Here is a 16,240-nt window from a genome sequence, read left to right on the forward strand (position 1 = left end):
GATATATTTGCTTCTGTTTTCTCATGCAAACACCTCCTCCCCTATTCTTAATGTTGGGCTTGAAAATAAGCGAAGATTTAGAATACACTTCATGCAAATGACATTTTTTCCTGATGATATGCAGTGTAATAATGAAAATGAAAGATAGTTTCTTTTTCATGCTCTTTCATTAAAGGGAGGTGGAGAAGGGGGAAGAGGAGGAGAAGAATGGAAAAATGCTAGGAGAAACCCATGTCCACTGACAATCTCTTTAGTTTCATGAAGAACAAGCCTCATTTGTGTTGACATTGCATTTCTAAGTGTAGTACTAATGATTTTATGGATATTTTTCTCCTTTTAGTGGTGCCCATGTAGTTTTAGATGATGATACAGACGTGGGCTATGTAGAAGATGGAACGCCATGTGGTCCGTCCATGATGTGTTTAGATCGGAAGTGCCTACAGATTCAGGCCCTAAACATGAGCAGCTGCCCACTGGATTCCAAGGGTAAAGTCTGTTCAGGCCACGGGGTAAGTAGGTATCACTGTTCTAGCTTGAACCTTCACTGGCTGGCATCCTGAAAGTTCACAGTGGTTAGACTTCCAGTTCAGCCATTCTCCTATTGTGGCTGTTGTTAATACTGGTTATGATTATTTTCTTCATACCCTTATCTGCCAAGAATAAACCATGTGTTAATATGGTTTCATGTTTGTTATTTCTTTATCACTTGCCATTTATATTCACTACATTCTCCAGATAAAACTTGACATCTGTATTAGTCAAGGTTCTCCAGAGAGTGTATCCAACTGGAGATCTATCTATCTGTCTGTCTAGATATAGATCTAGATATGTAAAAAGAGATCTATGATGAGGAATTAGCCCATGGGATTATGGAGGCATGACTTGTATGTACTAAGTCCTACACTCTGCTGCCAACAGGATGGAGACCCCAGAAAGCCAATGGTGTAATTCAGTCCGAGTCCAAAGTCTTGGGAACTGGCAGAGTTGATGATGTAAATCTTAGTCCTAGGGCTGTATGAAATGAGATGAAGTGTCCCAGCTCAAGCAATGAAGCAGACAAAAAAGGGGGCATATTCCTCATTTCTCTATCTTTTTGTTCTATTCAGGCCCTCAATGGGTGGGATGATACATACCCACATTGAGGAAGGGAGTCTACTTTATTGAGTCCACTGATTTAAATCCTAATCTTGTCTGGAAACATCCTCACAGACACACCCAGAAATAATGTTTAATCTGGGCCCAGTCAAGTGGACACATAAGATGAACTATCACAACATCTAGGCCAGGCACGGTGGCTCACGCCTGTAATCCTAGCACTCTGGGAGACCGTCTCGGGCAGATCGCTCAAGGTCAGGAGTTCAAAACCAGCCTGAGCAAGAGCGAGAACCCGTCTCTACTAAAAAATAAACAGAAAGAATTGGCCAACAAAAAATATATAGAAAAAATTAGCTGGGCATGGTGACGCATACCTGTAGTCCCAGCTACTCGGGAGGCTGAGGGAGTAGGATTGCTTGAGCCTAGGAGTTTGAGGTTGCAGTGAGCTAGGTTGACACCATGGCACTCTAGTCCAGACAACAGAGTGAGACTCTGACTCTAAATAAATAAAATAAAATAAAATGAACTATCACAACATCTAAAGCATTAAAAGAAAATTGATAAGATTCCTAAAGGAATTGTAGGCCTCATGTAACTATTTTGTATGATTCAAAACAACCTAAACCATCTCAGTCATTCACTTTCAGCTACTCAGTAGTCATACTGAGTATGTGTGTGTACAAGATTGCACTAGACTAGAGATTGGATCACTAATAAAATTCACATGTTTAGAGTTGTACAGTTGTGCTTGGACCATTGTCAGCCAAAGAGAAGACACTTTCCCTCTTCATACTTGCACATATCTGTAATTCTGTGAACAGAGTGGGCAAGTTGCCCTTACTGCAAACCTAGACTTCCTATCCAAAAACAAATTTTAGTAATTATTTAAATTGGGCTTAGCAGAAAGAAAGTCTTTCAAAATTTATATAGACTTCAGAAGTGGAAAAAAGATATGTGAAGAAACAGAGCATTAATATAAAAGGGAGATGCTAGAATGAAGGTAAAAATAATCCAAAATATACAGACAGGCAGATGACATGGAGTAGGACAAGGTGGAAGGCCTATGAAGCTTGTGCCCAACGATAATCTAGAGTTTTGGTTTTGGTTGAATCAAATAGGCTCCCAGGAGCCAGGATAGCTTAACGTTTGAGAGCATGGGTTTGCAGGTGAGGAAGAATTCTGTCCTGGCTCCGCTTTTTGCCATCCCAGTAACTTTGGGCAAGTTACTTAACATCTCTCAGCCATCAGGGTGCTGGTGTGAGGATTACTACATTTTGCATAAAGCACTTAACTCAGGTACCTGGCACACAGTAAGTAATCAGTAATTGCTCCATTAAAGTAAAATCACTGGGCAGCCTTTTCAGTTATTTCAGTTATTGCTCTGAAAATATAATACTTAATGCATAAAGGGGGCCTGAGTTCTTTCCCACTACCACGCCCACTCCCATTTTTTTCATCTATTGGAAGAAAAGGCCAAATTTAGCCGTGTTAATCATAGTCCTGGCATTACAACATTAAAGAATAAAAAGCTTCTAAGTTTGATTTTATCATCTCTAAAAGTCTATCTCTGAATGTATTTCACAGGGAGATTAGGGCTCAGATGTTTTTGTTTTCTGGTTTTTGGTTTTATTTTCCTCTAAAGTCCAAGTCCATTCCAGCATGCTGTGTGGTGCCCAGAGAAAGAGAGAGGAGATATGAGATCACTCTGGGCTCTTCAGCCTGGCAGACTGAGAAAAGAAGGAACCACGGATTGGGAGGGAAGGCGGGAGGGGTGCTTGTTTGGTAGGGGAATCACCAACAAATGAGTTTGGTGTTGGATACGGTGAGGGAATGCAGTACGTTGGTGATTTATGTTCCTGGTCTTTTATCTCTGGCAGTGCCTCTTGAGCCCAATATTTATGGGATTAAGCATATATATATTTTAAAGTATGTTTCTAGAAAAAGCTACTTCTGAAAAAAACTACCTTGTTAGACATTTGTGTACTTAAATAACATCAACATGAATATTCATATTTAAGAATTTTTCTATAATTAGTGGAAAGATAATCATTCAACAATTGGATCTATGTATTATTTCCCCCTATGTAGTAGTGCTCAAAACAGTGGGAAACTTTAAAAAAATTTTTTTCAATGTTTTTAAAGCTTTCTCCCTGTTCTTGTGTCTCTTCTGTGTGTATTGTCATCATCCTGCACAGCACAGTGAAAATGCCCCATCACTGTTCTTTTTTCTTCACAGGTGTGTAGTAATGAAGCCACCTGCATCTGTGATTTCACCTGGGCAGGGACAGATTGCAGTATCCGGGATCCAGTTAGGAACCCTCACCCCCCCAAGGATGAAGGACCCAAGGGTTTGTGTGATTTCAGTTTCAATTCATTGCATACTGAATTCATTGGCATTGCTCCAGTGCACCAGTATAACACTTTAATAGATTTGAGAGGAGACACATAAGAATATCTCTTTTTACCATTAAAATGTATAATTCATGTTACAACAGAATTGAAGATTCTGTATAGATCATATTTTAAACATGTGGTTGAATTACTTCTCAGTCTAGAACTAAGATTAAGAAAAAGTAAATATACCAATTTCCTTTAATATAGTTTTTTTTTCTCCTTTAGATGTCATTCTTTTCCTATACTTACAAATGCTAATTATAGTTTGTCTAAGGCACTATGCCAGTTTTCTAATAGATAAAGTCTTTTCGGCTGACATGAGACTGTGGTCATTTCTCCATACTTGAATCCCTCAGAGGGAAGTTGCAGCCTTCTAAGCTCTCTTTAAATATTCTTTTGATTAGGAAGGAGTTGGGATTTTTCACAGAACTTTAATTCTTCAAAGAAACTGTGAAAGATCTGGACCTTTGTTTTAATCAGTCATTAAGAGGAGAGGAATTAGAATTTTAGAATTATTAATAGAAGGGATCTTAGTGCCCACCTACGGCCACCATCCAATTTTGCAGATGAAATCACCCAGGCCCTAAGCGCAGGTGACATCCTATCCGGGGAATGAGAGGCACGGCTGGGACCAGGATCCAAGGGCCTGATCTCAGACTCATGCTCTCCTCTATTACATCACCTTATAATGTAGTATATGGCAATCACTTTCTTATTATTCTCCCCATTCCCAACCCCTCAGATAATTCTCAAAGATCTAGAAAAGCCATCAGTCACAATAAGCTTACTACAGCATCTATAGCATGTATCTGAAAAACTAAAAAACTACTGGAACAAATTTTGATATATAGCAATGACATTGCATGTCAGCTTCTTTCTGCTAACAGTATTTTATAAGTAACTGCCATGCTTTTCTCCTACAGAGGAAAACACATACAGGAATAGTACCATTCTGATCAGCTTAGTTTTAGACGAAAGTTCATTTAAAGTCACTGAACATCAGTAGAATTCGCATGGGAAAATATGACTTGAAAAGCAGATGAAGCTCTGTAGTCCTCAATTCCTGAAGAGATTTAGGCTGATTCAGGTGCATGTGAATTATTCAGTAGTAGCCAGTGTGTTAAAACACATTTTATACATTTGCTTAATATGGCCACGATATTAAGTTTCTATAAGGATCACAATCACACCCTCACAGCCTATTTTTGTTTTCCTCCTTCTATTTCTGAAAGAGAATATATTCCACTTTTATACTTAGGCTTTTGTTACTTTAAAACTAGAACAAAAAAGTCTTGGATCCACCTCCTAAAGTTAGATTTAGAGAAGATGTAGGCTCTGATGACAGAAGCAGAGGTTCATTCTTTCCAAATTTTCTCTCCGTAGCATGTTTGTAACTTTAAAAAAAAAATTAGACGCTATTTCCTCAAGTGAAGTATAAAGATGCCTGAACAGCTGAGCAGAGCTGAATTTACCTAGACTATACCCTTTCTTTAGGAAAGGTAGGGGATTGTTAATTCTCATTCTATTTTCCATTCCTCACCCACCCATCCCTAGAAAAATTATTTGGAGACATAAAGTAAACAGCTACATTCTAGGGAAAAAGGTGTTCACAGCTACCTTTATTTTATTTTGTTCTGTTTGTCCGTTCTATATTATCTTTTTAAAAAAATAATTTTTTCAGTCATTTAAGTAATATATGTTTATTAATGAAAATTTTGAAAATACAGAAAAGATTAAAAGGAAAATAAAAATCACCCTTAATCTCATGACTCAGAGGCAATCAATATGAGAAATCAATATGAGCATTGATTACCTCTGAGTTGCATGTTTTCTTTTTTCATTCTTAATGAAGACAATGGAGTCATTAAAATAAAGGTACCCATTGGTTCTAAAATAATTGAAATCTTTGTGAATCTCTAATAATTTTGATTATATTGAAAATAATGTCATTAATTAAAGTAAATGAAGATCATTTATTTATTTAAATTATTAGGTTCCAAAAAAAATCAAACAGTTTTAGTATAGTAAAACCTTTATAAATCTTTATCTATTTATATTTTTTCAGCCTTTATAGAAAAATCTATTAATATACTAGTAAAATGGAAAACAACAGAAATTAAACATTTTAAAACTTTGTTACAGATTGTATGATTTTACTTTTGATAGGTTAAAAGAAGATGCTAAGTGAGAAATTATGTACTTTTAACTTTTATTTTAATCCATTTAGCAAATATTTATTGAGTGTTTGCTATTTAAAAGACAGCACATCCTTGACACACAGCAGGTACTCAATAAATATTATATCCCTTCCTTTTAGGAATATGTACAAGAAATGAAATGCATGTTAGTACTGATTTTCAGTTTATCTATATCCATGCCTTGCTGAAGAGTAACAGGTATGAACTCAAGATATTGAAATGATTAGTATGTTCTTGACTATAGGTTCAACAGTGTGTGAGGAACTTTGGCTTTACTTGAAAACTGTGTACTGTCTCTTTTTTCTCATGATCCAGCTGGTTTGGTTGGCACTTGCCTTACTGAGCACAGTGTTTGGGTCCTCCCCAAATGTTTGCCGTATGATGGGTGACACCCATGATGGTCTAGCTAGCCAGTCATATCCATAGATGAGGGTTTTCTGTATAGATGTAGTGAGAGGGGAGTAAAAAATACTTCGTTTTATTTATTTTCAATGTGCATCCTTGATAGGGAGCAAAAAATTCAAGAATCATAATAAAACTATTGCCCTTTATATCATGAGAATAAAAGATAAATTCTACCCACCTCCCTTTGGATCAAGACTAAATTAGTAAAAAGAAAGACAAATTTTGTGATTTTGTTTTCATTGCTCGGAGAATGTCAGAACAAACCCATGTGTTTTGGGTATTTCTTTTATTTTAGCTATAAGTCCCTGGAAGATTAGGAAATTCAACCTTTCCATCTGGTAGGGACTGAAAACATACCCGAAAGCATTGCCACTATAGTCACTCTGCACTTGTAAAAGTTTTTCGCTTGTGGACCTACAGTTTAAAGCATGCTAGATTATTCACTCCAACTTCTCAAACCAAATTATTGAAAGACAAGAAATAGGATCTCAAAACACAAACCATGTGAGCAAGGATTTTTAAAAAAGATTTCTATTACATATTACTTCCATTCATTTTTTTTTTCTACATTGTCATTTATTTCACATATGAAAACTCTTCTGGCCCCTCTTTTCTCAACTTGTTTCCATTGAAATCACTGAAGGAAATCATTTTGGTTTGTTCTGCAAGGATAGAATTTATTTTAACTCTGTTTAAAAGACCTAGAATTTCCACCTTGTTGTAGGGAGACCATGTCAAGTACCCTTAATTTTTGTCAGGCGGTAGACAGCTTTGCATGGTGCTTATTATGGAATACGATGGAACTTTTCTCACTTGATAGTTTGCATCATCATTATAAGAGCGAGGAGAAGAAACTGGAACATATCAAATGTTTTCAGTGATATGTATGGGCAGACATTGTTTCTGGGAAGCTTTGGTCAAACCTTTTTATCACGATCATCATCATCAAATCAGAGATAGAAAGGATCCTGGAAGCAATTCAGTCCAGACTTGTCATTTTACGAATGAGAAAACTAAGTTAATTATCAGGGTTAACAACTAGTTAGTGGCAGAGCCAAAAATAAAGCATAAGCAACTGATCTTGAGCCAAATGCTTTTTTCTAATAAATGCTTTATTCCACGCTGCCTCATTTAAAGCTGAGTATTAAGTTATTCTACTAGTTATTATAGCCTAATAGTAAGTAGAAAGGGCAAAACAATAACCAAGTAATAACTGTTTATTAGCTGATCCATTACCTGTCAATGGTGCTTCTTATAGAACTAGAGAAGAAAGGAAGTATTATATTACTAACATTTAGTATTTTTAAAACAATAGCTTCTAAGTCTTGCTTTCGAAGATATTAACTTTGAAGAATATTATTTAGTGTTTACACTTATCTTTTGCAACATTTCCTTTTGGTGATTTTGTGAGTACACAGATTTTTGATTTTGTAGTTCAGATGATTAGATATGAGAAATTATGCTTATCATCTCTGATTATGCTCATGTATAATTATGGGTCACCTAGGTATTTTTCTCATTAACAATGGCCTCATCAATAACTTAAGGATTTATCAAGTTTTAAAATTTTTTAGTAACTGTTTCTTTTGTTTCAGTTCAGAAAAACTCCTTATTTTTATTGACAGCATAAACTGTCTGAAATACATTCTTTTTATGAAATCATTTATTTTGCATCCTTTTAGACATTTGTCCATGTACCCAAAAATGAACTTAAATTTTCTTTTATTTTTATGGAAAAGAGTAAGGAGATCTGATTATATGTCTAACATTGAAATCTGGAGCTAGATACCAATATTACAATGTAAAGTATAAAGAGTTTATTTAACATTTACTTCTAATCTTAAATTTCAGTGGAATAATAAATCTCTGCAGAAAGAACTTTGGTCCAAATGATGGCTTTGATGCCATCTTTGGAGTATTAAAGAATACAGGATTTTAGCCCCTTTTGTAACCACATAGATGAAATAATGCACCTTCCTATTTCAGAAACTCTCTAAAAATAAGAAAAGAAAAAAAATACTCAGTTTTAAAAGAGCACAATTTTAGAATGTCTGAAGCATGGCTTGTCTACAGAGGAATTCTACATATAAAATAGAAAATCTTAAGAAAGGTAAAAAATTTATAGTTTGTATCTTAAAATTACATCTTTATAAAAAATTCTACCTTTTGGCACAAGTGAACCTATCTATTAGGGACCAAGACTAAATATAATAATAAACCAACAAATAACAGAAATAAATAAGAAAACAAAAATGAAAATAATACTGCTAGGTGATAAACAGGTTTTGGAAACATGTTATAATGAAAGGTAAGTGAGTCAAAGAGTTAGGGAGCAAAGTTACATTTCTAATATGAGGATTGTGTTATCAGCTAGAAGCTTTAAGAGTTCTTTCTCCAGGTTTGGTAGGATGAGGGGAAAAATAAGCTATGTTATTATGTGCCCAGCATAGTTTCTGGAACAAAAGGTCCAAGGAACTTGTTTTCAATGAGATGATAAATTCTTCATAGCTGTGAAAAGCAGCTGTAATCTGAATTTTCAAATGTCCCCTGTTAAAATCCACCCACGTGTGAGCCACTCAGTTAATTTATTTCAGTTTGAAAACAGGTTGAATCATTTCTTGAAGAGATAACCCTGTTAAGTATAACGTCAAAGAATCAAGTGGAACTGTTCACATAATTGCAGTGTGGCAGAACTGAAAGTAGTGGGAGGGAGAGAGGACAAGGGTAAGGGACACTTTTGAAAAAGCTTTTTTTCCCACTTTCTTTTGTCTTGCTTCAGTGTTAAGAGTTCTTATCAGTTACGAATGTGGAGATAATTATTTTTGCTCAGTGGAGATTATAGACTATATCTGTTTATCTTGAATATATATTTGAAGTGTCTATAGAAATGTCTTGTTCCTCTGGCTGTGTTTCTAAAACCTACGTGATGGGTGCCTAATTCTCTTGTTTCTGTGGTGAGAAATTACATCCATAGCAAATACAAAAAGCCTTTTGAAATTGTGATATTTATTCATCTTTCACGCAGTTATAATTTTAAAAAATTGACACATCCATTGAACATTACATTTTAAAGGAGATTTTTTTCTATAATTTAGCATATATGGCTTATATAAAAATTGAAAAAGTAATGGGAGTCTCCTGCATTGCAGCTCTGACAGCCAGTGCCTAACTTAAGCAAAAAAAAAAAAAAAGTTTTAAAATAATGTATCCTAGGTAGTATAGTATTCTGAAAGCAATGATTTTCTAAGGTCTTAAAAAAAATGAGGCTTTATATTTGGAATATCTTTGCATCCCAGTATTTGCCTCCATAATTTGAAAATCTGAGCTGTAGCTCTGGAGACCTGAATTATCAGTCATATTTGAAAAACATTGCTGCCACCTTATATGTTTGTCTTCTTCCTTCTCCCCTCAGCACTCTCAGTGGACTTTCTCTGTTTTCTGTCGTGTCCCTCATCCTTTTTTGTTTTTATTAAGAACAACTCAGGTTGTGTTTAAATGATAAAACTAGAATTTCTCACTCATATTATTTACGCTGTGATAAAACGAAGCAATTATACAGTTGCTCAAAAGGGTTAAAGATCCAAGGTTCTCACTCTTCTTTTGGGAGAATATTTAGCTAATGAGATCAATGAGCCCAATATGAAGCCTTAAAAAAAAACTGTGACTTAGAGTCATGGTTCTTTGTATTGTTCCACTGGGTCTCAGAGCACAGAGTCTGTGTAAGAGCTGCCCCGTTGAAGCCAGCCTGTTTTCATTGCCAAGGTGATTTGAAGCCAGTACTTTTGACTTATGTAGAAATATGAGGTAAAGTGTATGTATGTCCACACGTCTGTGTGTGCACAGACCTAGATACACAATGCACAATGCCCGTTTTTCAATATATGGAATCTATACACAGAAGTGGGGATATATGGTTATTGAGAGTCTCACTCTTTAGTATAATCTACCACTTGGTGATCTGAAGCAATTAATACACTTTCTAAAGACCCCAACTTTGTGTCAGTGCATCATTTATAAACAAAAAACTTAGTGTCCAAATACTCTGACAGAATTCCAAACATTGCAGAGTTATTTGAAATATACTTTTCAATAACTTCCCAAGTAAAACACGCATTTAATTTAAAGCTACTCTGTTTTGAATTCCTAAGGATTTTCACAAAACTCAATGGTATATTCTAAATTTCAAAAAGGTCTGTCTCCTTAGGCATATTTTAGAGTTTGAGGATTTTGTAAAAAATATACTAATGGTTCATTACTATTGTAATCAAAATACTGATTCATTGTTACACAATTTAAATTATATTTTAATTTTACCTCACACTTGGTAGGAATTATAACTCAAATTGAATTATATATGTGTTTAAACGTGTGAGATTATGTTTTCAAGTGAGGTGTGTGTAGTATGAAAGTAAATTCAAAATTATCCTTAAATATCTTCAGTGTGTATGTTGATCTTAATTTCAAATCTCAAAACAACAATTTCAATATTTAACTGACTTTCAAAGCATTTCCTGAGTATATTATTCTGTATGTGAGTGACATTAGTGTGTAATTTCCTGTGTTAAAAAATCTCCATTTTCCCTCCACACAGTGAATATGGCCACAAGCAGGCTAATAGGTGCCGTTGCCGGCACCATTCTGGCCCTGGGGGTGATTTTTGGAGGCACAGGGTGGGGAATAGAGTAAGCATCTTTGTGAGTTAAGAGTGTTTCTGTGTGGTGCCTGGTGTGTGAGATGACGCTTGTACCTGACCCCTCTGTGTTTTGTCCTATTGACCGTGTTTCCTGTGGTCGTGCAACTTGTGGTGTGATTTGGATGTGTTTGTGTCTTGTGGTTTTCTTGTGTCATGTAGAACCTTCTCCTGTCTGGAACAATGTGGGGCATAAAATAATGTTGGGGGTGCTTATGAGAACTTCGCAATTAAGGCAACAGTTCCAAAACTTCCACTGCTCCTCCACTTTGTAAAAGTAATTTTAAAATGTAGACTTTTTTTTAGGAACCATTTATTGGTAGAAATCCTTTTATGTGAGTGTTTTCATAGGATTTTTATGATAAATTCAATCTTCATCAGTTAAATAAATCCACATACACAACTAGGCATTATCAACAGTTGTAGCTCCTTTTAAAGTTAATAAGAATGATAGCCACTATTGTTTTCTCTGTGTATTTAGAATGATATAGGAGGCTTCGGCTTAATTTTTTTAAAAGAAGATATTTAGGATACTACCTTTATTTTTCTTATAAAATATGTTAATACTCAAAATCAAAGTTTACATAAATATTTGGAATCAAGGAGCATTATGAACGAAAAGATATTTAATCCAAACCTGCCTAACCTTAAGCAAACAACTGCAGATCACCTGGTAGGGCTGTCTTAAAAGTAGCCAGGGTGTAAGTAAATATATTTTGTGTCAGTTAGCCTCAAGCTCTCACAGAAATACAGCCTTCCTGGTGCCTTTGTTTAGGTTTTCTATACTTGGACCACAGCTGTCAGTTCTTCATGGGATACTGCTTCATGAGATTTCTAACCTTTGGACTAAAAGATTACCATGAGTTTTTCCTCTCTGTCTAATCACAAAGAGAGCATTTATGAATGACAGAAATGGCCCTTCACACACTGTCATTTCTCTTTACTGTGGTGGTGGTGGTCACACTTCAGGTGGCTCAGGAATGAATTACTGGTATCTTAAAAAATCACCAGATATCCTTTACTCAACCAGCCCACGTCATGGGCATGTTGACAATATCCGACATTTTCCTCCCTAATCCCATTAGTTGGAACACACCAGTGCTCTTACATCCTGGAATTGGGAGACCCGGGCACCAAAATAGCACTAAGAGGGGATCAAGTCCATAGGTCACATATTGTGATGAACATGACGTGAACCCTTTCTCCCCTGGATTTAAGGACTTCTGCCAGACTTGGATCTTGCAACTCATGTCCAATCAGTGTGGACTGTGAAACTTGTCGGCACAGAGGAAGCTGGAAATACTAGGAAAGAGATTTTATTTCTCCTTATGTGCTAGAAAATAAAGAATATAACAGAGAAATATTTAGACACAAGAACTTTGTCCTTTGAAATTTCACATTGGGTCTGTTGAGATTATATACAGGAGGAATATTCCTTTTCTGTGGGGAATTCTATACATACATGTAGGTGAAATTCCTCCTTGAAGAACAGTTTTCTATAAATTATCCCAAATACATGTTTTGCATTATTTATTGGCCATAACATTGGTGTCTTGAAATGTACTAATTGAAGGGATGAATTTTAATAATCCTTCCTTTGAGTCTTAGAGACAGGTAGAATCAAAAAGGCCTTTGTTGTAAAACATAGTCCTTGTTACCAGCATTCGTTGTCACTCATCATTTCCAGTGTTCTTGGTTTGTGTGGCTATTTCTGGTTGTGACAGGTAAGTCTGTGTAAGTGTATATATATTTTTTCTAAAAATAGATTTATTATTTTTTGGTTTCTGAGCTATTTTTATTTATTAGCTTACTGATTTATTAGCTTACTTATTTACTTTCCTTCAAATTCTAAATTTTGCCATAATTGCTCAAGGAGTAAATATAGATTTTTAAAAATAAAATTAATATAATACAATACAGATTGTTCTAACACTTCCTAGTTTAACTGATAATATAATGTTCATTTAGTCACTAAAGGTTCCATGGACAGAGTTTTTGTTTTAATTTTTAAAATTTCTACTTCTTAGTTTATAATTATCGATGAGGAATCATTTCTCCTGGATTATGTATAGATTCTAATCCCAGACTATGTTTTCTGATGCTAGCAAAGTGCAAATTCTGTCTAAAGCATAGAGTATGTACATGGTTATGTAAATATTTTTGTTTGTAAATGTATGTGTTTCAAAATTTGATTCTCTATTGAAATGTGGGAGGAAATACATGTAAATGGAATAAAGGTTCATTAGAGTAGGGACTAACAAGCCTTCTGGAAAGGGCCAGATGGTAAACAGTTTTGGCTTTTAGGCTATAGGATGTCTGTCACAACCTCTCAACAATGCTCTCTTAGCATGAAAAAACATGATTGTTTATGGATAAGCAATTTACAGCTGCTTAGCCATACAGAATATGTAAATGAGTGAGTATGGCTGTGTTCCAATAAAATTTTTTTTGCAAAATCAAACAGTGGGGCCAGAGTTGGCCCATGGACTGTAGTTTGCCAACCCTTGATTTATAGCAAACATTTTAGAGTCTAACAAATCTGTTTTCAGATCTTGACTCCATCACTTATTAACTTCTAGAAGCCTCTGCTTCCTCATCTATTAAACAGGGATAGTCATAGTTCCTATCTCATGTGGTTTTTGTGAGCATCAAATGATATACTATACGTCAAGTGCTTAGAACTATGGTTGGCACATAGTAAGTGCTCGGTACACAGTAGATAAACTGCTTTTGTTGCTCTCATTATTATTTTTTTATTATTGGTGTATCTCTAAAGACAACTGAGATTCATATTCTATAGAACCTTGGGTGTTAATCCTAAAAGCATGTGACAATCCCAGAGCTGGCAGAGACCCTCATCCTCGAGACTGCAGTGGGCCTGCACCTGCTACCAAGCCGTGGGTGGTCTCTGAGGAAAAACATGTCATGCATACAATTTTAGTGCTGCCCAAAGTGGCATCCATTTATGTACACAGTTGAGGGCACTGATGTGAGCAGAAAAGAGAATTTTTTTACACAGAAATGAATATATGCATGAAACTCGAGGATTTCAGAGAAACTAGCAAAATTGGTCTTGTGATTTCTGGAACAGGAATGTATAATTAGGACTAAAAGTATTTTGGTGTTAGGAGGGCACTGTACCTACCTGCATATTAGCATCCTGAAAGATGTGACATTTAAGACAATTCTTACACTAAATGTAACATTGCTTAGGTTTAAAAGTGCTAAAGTAAGGAGAGGAGTTACTGTAATATGGATCAGCTCTTACTGAACAATGGACAAACGCCACCTTGTGTTCTCTTTCTTGCTGTCCTTTGACCCCCTTTTTTATATTATATGCCTCCAAGCTGCAGATTTCTCTTAGCGATAAATAGGAACTTAAAAGTTATTATCAATTGAATCTAAGGAGTCCTTTTTTCCATTTCCCCAAAATTATCAAAATGGATTTAATGCTTTAATGCTTCACTTATATCTTGCCTTCACAACCCCATTTTGGTGTTTAACACTGTAAGGACCACGAAGAAATATGTCTTTGAGAGCAAGGCTTCAAAGTCAGATCTTTATTGGTAACCTCCTTCTGACTTCTAAATTTTAACTGTCTCCAAGTGGGGAATAAAAGAGTTAGCATTCAAACAACTTTATGCGCTGCTTGGAAGAGCACTTTAGGAGAATGTTTTTCCTTCTCTTCATGCCTCATTTGTCAGTCAGATTGAGCTCATTCTATGGCAGTCATGTTCTTTATGTGCTTTTCCTTGTCTGATTCACGACACTGGGGAGGGGAAGAGAAGAAATACGTGCAACAGCAGCAAATGGGGCCTATTTGTTTCAAATTCCGCCAAAGGTGAATTTAATGGAACTTAATTGTCAGAGGTGCAGAAAGTGTAGACTTAAAGGCTTATGAATCCAAGCAGTCGCTAAGCATAGCATCTAAAAGTACAATTAAGCTAAGTAAATAAAGGCAATTTACATATTGAGCCATCTTTTATGCAGAGTATTTACTGCCTGAAACCGCTTAACTGCCTTTCCCTTGTGGTAACAAAAGTGGTCGGTTCATATGACTTTCTCCCATGATCCTTTGTCACAGGTCCTAGTGCCACCAATCTCATAATAGGCTCCATCGCTGGTGCCATCCTGGTAGCAGCTATTGTCCTTGGGGGCACAGGCTGGGGATTTAAGTAAGCAATGCCGCATGTCTTCTTCTCGGTGGCTCTGGCACTTCTCTTTTCTGCTTACATAACCAAGTTTTGAGTTCCTGCTACAAGATTTTAGCTTTTAACAATCAAACTGCAAAAGCAAATCATTTCACTCAGAAATGGGTTAGAAAAGAGGAAACATGAACCCTCAAATGTCATCTTCAGGCAAGTAGGAAAAGTAGAAGGAATTTACATACACTCCTTTTTTTTTTTTTTTTTTGAGACAGAGTCTCGCTTTGTTGTCCAGGCTAGAGTGAGTGCCGTGGCGTCAGCCTAGCTCACAGCAACCTCAAACTCCTGGGCTCCAGTGATCCTTCTGCCTCAGCCTCCCGAGTAGCTGGGACTACAGGCATGCGCCACTATGCCTGGCTAATTTTTTATATATATATCAGTTGGCCAATTAATTTCTTTCTATTTATAGTAGAGACGGGGTCTCGCTCTTGCTCAGGCTGGTTTCGAACTCCTGACCTTGAGCAATCCGCCCGCCTTGGCCTCCCAAGAGCTAGGATTACAGGCGTGAGCCACAGCGCCCGGCCATACACTCCTTTTTAAGGAGAACGAAGTAGAAGTCCTTCAGTAGCAGACATTCCAGCTTATAGGAGCAAGCATTCCGAGATACCTTTATTTATACATAGGTAATGAGGAAACCATGTAGTTGGAAATAAATAAATGTAAATTCCTTGTATCGGTTTAAAACTGATTTCTATTCCACTGATATTTTGAAATTTCACCACCTAAGTAACCACATAGTCATTATCTTTTTTTTCACATGTAACATATGTAGCTTTGTGGTTTGAAAAGCTTTATTATAGGAGAATAGATTTTAAAGATATTTGCATTAATTTCCTAATCAGCTGAATTGGTTTCAAATTAGAATTTGAAATCTATGGCCTTGACACTTTATATTTTCTAATTAATGGCTAGCTATGGACATTGGTAGGTCTGGTGTGTCTTCGTAGTGGCCTTTTAGTTTGGATTGAACGTTGCTCACTCAACCAAAATTGTTAAATAGACACACCAGATAATCACAAATAAACTTTAATTATGATAAAAAATTTCAAACCTATTTATCCAGTTTCGATGACTTATACTCCAGAATTATTGGATAGTCACTTTTTATACCTTTGCATGCTATAGTGACTTGAATATTTTGATTTGTAGGTAAGCCCTCTTGTGCCAAATGTTCCCTGTGATAAATTAAGTTTCAACCAGATCTAGAGAAACAAATTTAAGTGGGAAGTAAGACCTTTACCCAAATTCAAAAC

At 35.8% G+C, this 16,240-nt stretch overlaps 1 protein-coding gene across 2 annotated transcripts in view; it reads left to right on the top strand.

Moving 5' to 3' along the window:
- ADAM23 (ADAM metallopeptidase domain 23) overlaps positions 1-16,240 on the top strand; it is a 153,848-nt gene that overhangs the window by 128,029 nt on the left and 9,579 nt on the right. The window contains exons 23-25 of one of the 2 annotated variants that reach the window (XM_012738876.2): positions 341-509; positions 3,332-3,443; positions 14,867-14,957. In XM_012738876.2, coding sequence (XP_012594330.1) covers positions 341-509; positions 3,332-3,443; positions 14,867-14,957 — 372 coding nt within the window. Of the gene's footprint in view, positions 1-340; positions 510-3,331; positions 3,444-10,683; positions 14,961-16,240 lie in introns of those variants that run through there. The other variant, XM_076005871.1, reaches the window with a different exon arrangement.

Source organism: Microcebus murinus, chromosome 8 (genome assembly GCF_040939455.1).
Source record: "Microcebus murinus isolate Inina chromosome 8, M.murinus_Inina_mat1.0, whole genome shotgun sequence".
Lineage (NCBI taxonomy): Eukaryota > Metazoa > Chordata > Mammalia > Primates > Cheirogaleidae > Microcebus > Microcebus murinus.